Raw genomic sequence first — 7,814 nt, forward strand, 5'->3', positions numbered from 1 at the left:
AAGCTTTCCCGGAGGAAGGCCCAAGGAATTACGGATTTCACAGAAAATCACTGGGCAAGAGACACCAGCCAGGGTTTAAGGGCATTGGACGTACTGTTGCTCTGTTCCAGAAAAGAGGCACTGTATTTCTCTTTGTCATCGGTCTATAATTCATTTAATAATCTTTTCCTCTCTGCGGAAGGACACAATTCTGGTGTTGGGTCGTGCGATTGGAGAGCTGACTCGGCGTTAGGTTGTGAGCTTCGGCCGGATCAGGTCTGCGGCGAAACTGGAGGAGGGGAAGGACCGGGCGCTGCGCCCCAACCCGAGCCCGAGGTGCAGGTGTCCCTGTCGCCTCCAGGGGGCGCTCCCAGGCCGCTGGCAGGCGCGCACCGGCTGCGCAAGGGCGAGAGCTGATCTCAAACAGGTGGGGGTCTAATAGGCTCGGGGGGATGGGTCCTCCTAGATCCTGGAGGAGGAAAGGCCAGCCAGGTCCTGGCGCTGGATGCCCTCCTTGGAGACGAGTTGACGTGCTCCACAGAAGTGACAGCCAGGGGGGCGCCTGGGAGGCTCAGTCGGTTGAGTGCCTGACTTCAGCTCAGGCCATGAGCTCTGGTCTGTGGGTTCGAGCCCCATGTCGGGCTCTGTGCTGACAGCTCAAAGCCTGCTTCAGACTCTGTGTCTCCCTCTCCCTGCCTCCCCCCACCCCCTGCCCTGCTCACATCTGTCTCTTTCAAAAGTAAATAAACATTAAAAAAGAAGAAGAAGGAGAAGTGACAGCCAGGGGCAGCAGCGTCGAGGGACACGAAAGCCCCCTCCCCTGGGCGCGCCGGCTGCGGGAAGGCCCCGGGGGGCCGCGCAAGCCTGCAACGCGCGGACAGAGGTGAAGGGGCCTGGCTCCAGTCCCCAGCGCTGAAGCCAGAGGTGTTTATTTAAGGCATCATCCCGGGGCCCTCGGGCTTGGCAAGCGATTGGACGCGATGAGCCGTTTCCCGAGCAGAAAACGAGAGGGGTTAGACAACGGGAGGAACGTCCCGGCCCACTTCGCCCCGCACCGAAATCACCGAATTCTCAGAACCGGCAAGCGGGGTTCCGGGGCGCTCCGGCAGGGCAGCCGGAGCCCAGACGCGGCGCCCGGCGCCCCGCCCGCCTGGCCCCGCCGCGCCGCCGCCGGCAGGGGGCGCCCGCTCGCGGCTAAAAGGCACGGCCCGCGGCCGGAGCCCTCAGTACGCGGCGCGGCGGCCGGTGCGCGGGCGGAGCGAGCGGCGCGCGGCCAGGGCGCCGCGGACTCGGCGCAGAGCGCGCACACGCACTCGGACGGCGGGGCCCCGACGGCTGCGCCCCCGCGCTCCCCGACTCCGGCCCGCCCAGCCCGCCGCTCACCCCGGGCCCCCGATGGCGCCCGAGGCCGGGGCGGCCCCGCGCGCGCGGTGCCCGCTGCCCTGGGCGGCGCTGCTGCTCCTGGCCGCGCTGCTGCCCGTCGTGTCCCCGGCGGGGGCTCCAGGTACGCGCCGCTCCGCGCTCGGCTGCCGGGCTGTCCGCGCTCCGTGCGCCACCCGCCCGGCCTGTCGCGCCGGGGACCGCCGTCCCCTCCGTGCCGGGCCTGTCCGTGTCACTAACCTGTGCGTCGTCATCGCTAGCGGCTCGGGGCGCGCGCGCGGTCTGGGCACTTGGCGTCGGTACCCGGGGACCTCAGCGCTCTCGGCTTTGACTTTGCCGTCGAACGCGCCAGAGTGGAGACTCGAGCGGTCTAACTTCCCAGGGAGATTCAAGCAAAGGGGAAAACAGAGAGAGAGAGAGAGAGGCGACCCTTCAGCGTTGCGGTGGGACTGTGTGTGTGTGTGTGTGTGTGTGTGTGTGTGTGTGTGTGATGGTTTCCTTTGCCCAGAATGTCCCCGTGGGCATCTTTCTTTCCCCCAGTTCACCTGCCCCGAGGTAGGGTTGCCTGCTGGAGGGTGGCACTCTGCAGACCCGAAGGGAGGCAGGGAGGCAGGACTTTTCCAGAAGCGCACAGAGGAAAGGTGCGAGCCGTCCCGGGGTCGGGCACCTCGGTGCCCACGCAGCGGGCGCGCTCCGACGCGGGCCATACCGCCTGGTGGGAACCTCGGCGCTGGGAGGAGACATCGGCCTTGAGAGAGGACAGAGGGGGAAAGTGGGAGAGCCGATTCGGGAGAAGCGCCCCCTTCCCCCAGAGACTGAGGTTGGACATGGGATGGAGAGGAGGCTGAAATGTGAGCAGCTTTTCGGAAAATGCCAGCGGGCTGGTTGTCAGGGTTTCTGAACGTTTCCCGCAGAGACAGATACGTTTGTGGTGGCATTTTCACCCTTAAGCCTTTGGTGACCCCTGTCCCCACCTCCTGTGCAGGCATTTTCACACTTAAAGCGTGTGCCTTTTATTTTTGCCATCAGTGTGTAGGAATCCAAGAACTCGCATTTTTGTTGATCCTGTTCACTCCCAGCTGGGTTATAAAAATTCAGATGTGATTCCAATGAGGGCTGCTTGCTTTATGCCGTTGAGTGTCCTGATAGCCCTTTTATACAAGGGGGATGGGAGAGAGTTGGGGGAGGGGTGTCATGTTGTCTTCCAACTCTTTTCGGTGGGTACATCCCTCTGGGTTTACGCCACACTCTGGGATGCCAAAGGCACTTCTTCATAAAAAGCAGTGCAAGCGGTAGGTTTTGTTTCCTCTCTGCTAGCGATCTCTAGGAAAGCGTCCACGGAATCTTTGGTACCGTGGTTAACAAGAATACAACAATTTTAAAGCCTTTCAAATTCCCCACCTACAACCGTGGCTTTTTCCCCCCCTAAAATAAAATTTCTGAATGTTGAAAGGGTTTTTGTTTCAGAAAATGGGCTGGAGCTGCACGTAATGTTGAAGCGGCTTCCAGAAGGTCCCACCTTCATTCCTGTAAGATTCTGCAGCCGCCTGCCCCGTGGGCTACCGGTGAGCGCGTCCGGACTCAGGGTTGTTTGTGTTAGCTTCCCAAATGCTGCCGTGTTCCATGCTATTCCTTCTCTCACTTCTGCTCTGTAAATCCACCGAGCTGTGGAATGTGGAGGCTGGAATGCTTGCTGGCACGTCTCTCCACTGTGTTGACGTGGGCCTTGCTGTATAGTGATGATCAGGCTAGAAGTGGACAAGCACGTTTTGAAACGTATCTACTGCACTTAAGGGAAATAAAAGAAGGAAACAGACCTCATCTGCAGATAGCTCCCCAGTGCTGTGAAAGAAATCATGGGGCACGTCATGTATTTCATCTGTTCCTCTGGAAGGCTTCCTGTCTGTCCTGCCCTTTATAGCCACAGCCACTGCTCCAGACTTGTATTCTGGGGCTGACAGCAAGGCCACCAGCACGCGGCCCCTGCTCTGGCCCAGTCAGTGTTCTAAAAACAGAGGTGGCTTGCGGGGCAGGCTGAAGATCTATGTAAACGCTTTACACTGGTGGTCAATTAACATAAAGCAAAATAAGCAGGCAATGCCTCCGACACTCATCCCATCAGTAAACTAGTATGCAACCCTTAAAATTATGATGGCACTTGCCAGTCTGATGGGATGCATTTCTCTAAAAATGTGGGGACACCACACACACACACACACACACACACACACACACACACTCACAAACATTTATAGCAATTATCTCAGGGTGGTTATGGGTGACTTTACTTTTTTTCTTTAAAACTTAAATATCCTTTCAGGGAATCTGCAGAGCCAAAACTGTTTTCAAAGTATAACCAAGATACTCTTTGCCTCTTCTTTCTTTCTTTCTTTCTTTCTTTCTTTCTTTCTTTCTTTCTTTCTTTCTTTCTTTCTCTCTTTCTTTCTCTCTTTCTCTCTTTCTTTCTCTCTTTCTTTCTCTCTTTCTCTCTTTCTCTCTTTCTTTCTTTCTCTCTCTCTCTTTCTTTCTTTCTCTTTCTTTCTTTCGTTCTTTCGTTCTTTCATTCTTTCGTTCTTTCATTCTTTCGTTCTTTCTTTCTTTCACCATGTTGATATTTGCAGCAAGGGTGAAAAGCTTGGTGAGTCAAGCTCCTGGGGCTTTAGCGTGAATTGAGACAGTGACACCATAATGAACTAGTAATCACTGTATTTTTTAGGCCTTTGAAGTGAAGAAAATCTGTGCCAGTTTCAATTAAGCATGTCCTGGTGCAACGGTAAAAATGATTAATTTTGCCAAATCTCTCCCCTTGAATGCATGTCTTTTGAATATCATGTATGAAGGAACAGGAAAGGGACATAAAGCAGTTCTCCTACCTCCCCAAGTTCAGTGGTAATCCTGAGAAAAAGTTCTTGTGTGGTAGCTTGAGTTAGGAACTGGGCTAGCTTCTTTTTTCATGACACGCCATATTTACCAGAAAGAATGACCACAGACAAACTTGGGTATTGGCAGACATCTTATCAAAATTGAACAAAGGGGCCTGTCATTCCTAATAAAATAACTGATAGTATGTCCTGCTGGTGATAAAATTTGAGCTTTCTACTGAAAATTAGAATTTTGCCAAGTCATCTCCAACATCGATCTAAAGCTTCCTCAGACTTAAAAACTTTTCTAACAATATTGGCAGTGATATACATGAATGTGATATTTTAAATATTATCTTATAAAAATGTCTCAGCATATTGGGTACCTGGGTGGCTCAGTTGGTTAAGCGTCCGACTCTTGATTTTTGGCCCAGGTCATGATCTTATGATCTCATGATCATGGTGTGTGGGTTCGAGCCCTGCATCGGGATCTGCACTGATAGTCCTGCTTGGGATTCTCTCTGTCTCTGTCTCTGTCTCTTTCTGTCAAAATACATGAATAAACTTAAAAAAAAAAAAAAGCTTCGAGATTTAGATGGTCTGCATAACCAAGTGAACCAGTAAATCCAAGTGACCAATGCCAAATGTCACAAACTCTTGCCTGGCTAAAAGATCCATTCAATGTACAAGATAGCCCAGTGGATTTTTCATGTAACAAAATGTGAAAAATTCTTTATATGGTTTCAGATTCTATATAACAACTAACATTTAAGAAACTGCTACTTGATGAGTTTTGGTGTAGTATCAAAGATTTCCCAAACGTATTCATAAGGCCTTTAAAATACTTTTCCAACCACAAATCTGTGCATGACTGGGTTTTCTTCAGGCTCTTCAATGAAAATAATGTATTTCCCTAGACTGAAGGTGTAAGCAGATAAGAGATCATGGTGTTTTCTATTAAAGAGATGTGCTGAAGTGCAAAACAATGCTATTCTTCCATTCCTTTCTGTGTTGGGAACAGTGATTTTTTTAAAATAAAATCCATTAATGCCAATATGAAATGGTTTACTGCCGCTATTTTAAAATGATTTAATACATGCATAGTAACTTGTACCTAGTTTTAATTTCTGGTCAAAGATAACATCAGATAAAACCCACATAGGGGTGCCTGGGTGGCTCAGTCAGTTAAGTGTCCGACTTCAGCTTAGATCATGATCTCTGGTCTCTGAGTTTGAGCCCTGAGTCGAGCTCTATGCTGACAGCTCAAAGCCTGTAGCCCACTTCAGATTCTGTGTCTTCCTCTCTCTCTGCCCCTCCCCCCATCTCTCTCAAAAATAAATAAACATTAAAACCCACATAAATATAACCCCTGTGAGAACCTTATTGATTTAAGAGTAGAAAGGAATTCAGAGAACAGGAAGTTTGGTAACTACTGGTATAGATAAGGAAAGTAAGTCCAACATCAGGATGCCTGAGTCTGAGTATCACGCTGTCATTCATATGCTGTGTGACCATGGGCCAGTTAGTCAGTCTCCTCTAGTCCAACTGAATGGAAAGATACCTTCCATCTCCAGAAGTCCTTGGAGGCTTTCCTGTGGCCCAATCTACACCCAGCTATGTAGGGTTTCACTCCTTACTTCTGTCCTCTTTGAGAAGAGGAGGTGAATACACCCTTTGCTTTTGTCTTGTGCACTGGAGCTTACCCCGATGAACTGTTTAATTCGTCAACTGAACATACGATTTGTTCCTGTGGAATCAGAGGTTGTAAAAGAATTGCAAGGTGACCATTCCTGTCATTGGGAAGTTGTCCCTGGACGGTTCCAGAACATTATCAATACGTCTAACCAAGGCCGTTCATATCTCTAGCTAAGTCGTAAAGGCCCATTCCCTGAAAACAGGCAGGGGAGGTGGTGAGGAGTGTATAAGTGTGTGTGTGGGGGGGGAGTGGGGAGGGATTTGTTTCCTATTTGCTGTTGTAACAGGTTCCACAAATTGAGTGGCATAAAACAATACAAATTTATTATCTTCTAGTCTAGAAGTCAAAAGTCCAAAGTGGGTTTCACTGTGCTAAGACGCAGGGCCGTGTTCCTTCTGCAGGCTCTTTGGGGGGAATATTGATCCTTGCCTTTACAGCTTCTAGAATGCCCACGTTTCTTCTAGCAGCCCCTCCCAGCAGTCATGTGACCCTGCCCCCACCCACACTATGCGGTTTCTGACTCTGACCTTCCTGTCTCCTTTCACTTAGGAGGACCCTTGTGATTATATGGGGCCCACCAGGATCACCCAGGCTGATCTCGCCAGCCCGGGTCCTTTATATCATCACATCTGCAAAGCCCATTTTGTCACATGAGGTCACATATTCTCAGGTTCTGAGGGATTAGGACATGCACATCTTTGGGGGCTGTTATTCTGCTACTGAAAGGATGAGGGTGGTAGTGGGGGGAGGGGAGAGTCTAGAAGCCAACATTCCACGAAAGACCCCATCCCCCTTCGATGATTAGGGAGCAAATCTCTTTCCATTGTTCCCTGTGGAAATTGGGGATTTCGTAAGTTATCATTAAACCTCTTATCAGAGGATTTTATTTCAGTTTGAAAATACAGAGGCAAGTATCTAAAGGTATAAAAATAAAGGAGGGAAAATATGTATCTATTTACTTGTTAATCCAGAGTATTTTATGTTAGAATACATCTGAACCTGAAACCCTAGGTGCCTTTGAGGAGAGCTGGGTAGCCGGGGTCAGGGGCGGATATTGCTTATTTCCTTTACCGATTTTAGTAAGCACATATTGCAGCATTTCATAGTGATGATACATATGAGCTAACCTCTTCATTTGTCTCCTTCTAGAATTTAACCTTGTCTTAGATACAAAGAATGTGAATTTCATTCTATTTTGGGGAATTGTGTCGTTGATTTTTCATTAAGGAAACTTCTCCAATATGGGCCAGATGGTTAAAATGTAGGCATTTTGAACACAGAATCTTTGTGCCTCTGAGCGTTAGGTGACATCCTGAGGAAGACCGTTTTCCCGTTCCTTTTCCTCGGCAGCGCTTGCGCTCTGCGGCCCTTAGAGGGCGCTGCTGGCCTGCTGGCGGCGTTTCCACCGCGGCTGGCCCCTTGCAGTGTCGCCACAGCAGCTGTGGCTTTTTCAGAGACAAGAAAATTAGGACAAACGTGCAGTTATCTGCTCTGGGTTTCTCTTAGTGTTTGCCCTTGTTCAATTTTGCCTCTCACTGAAGCTTCCTTCAGACGTTAGGTCAGGAAAGACAAATCGTTACGAGTGGAATTGAGTGCTTGTTAGTAATTTTCAGCTGACCATTGGTGAGGAGGAATTTGAAGCCTCAAGTTAAATCGGGGTGTCAGCAGCCCTTTAGCGCTGGGGGCCCCCTGGTATCTCTGCTGATTCTCCAGAGCTGCGACAGCTGGAACACAGGGACTGGAGGGTCAGTGGAGGGGGACCCAGCCTCCTGGTGCTGCAGGTAAGCTTTGAATGAGTTGATTAATCAGTTTCTCCCCTTTACCCTCCATAGATTCTCTTTGTCTCCCGGGGGAGTAATGCAAGTTCTTTTTTTTTTTTTTTTTTTTTTTTTTTTTTT

The 7,814-nt window shown here is 50.0% G+C and overlaps 1 protein-coding gene across 1 annotated transcript in view; it reads left to right on the top strand.

Annotated features, from left to right (window-relative positions):
- Positions 1–1,355: 1,355 nt before the first annotated feature.
- Positions 1,356–7,814, top strand: part of FNDC1 (fibronectin type III domain containing 1) — a 108,422-nt gene continuing 101,963 nt past the window's right edge. Inside the window, exon 1 of the mRNA XM_039252106.1 lies at positions 1,356–1,483. Within this exon, the coding sequence (XP_039108037.1) occupies positions 1,375–1,483 (109 nt within the window). The 5' untranslated portion in view covers positions 1,356–1,374. The remainder of the gene's footprint in view (positions 1,484–7,814) is intronic.

Source organism: Hyaena hyaena, unplaced genomic scaffold, assembly GCF_003009895.1.
Source record: "Hyaena hyaena isolate Hyena2069 unplaced genomic scaffold, ASM300989v1 scaffold_405, whole genome shotgun sequence".
NCBI classification, from domain to species: domain Eukaryota; kingdom Metazoa; phylum Chordata; class Mammalia; order Carnivora; family Hyaenidae; genus Hyaena; species Hyaena hyaena.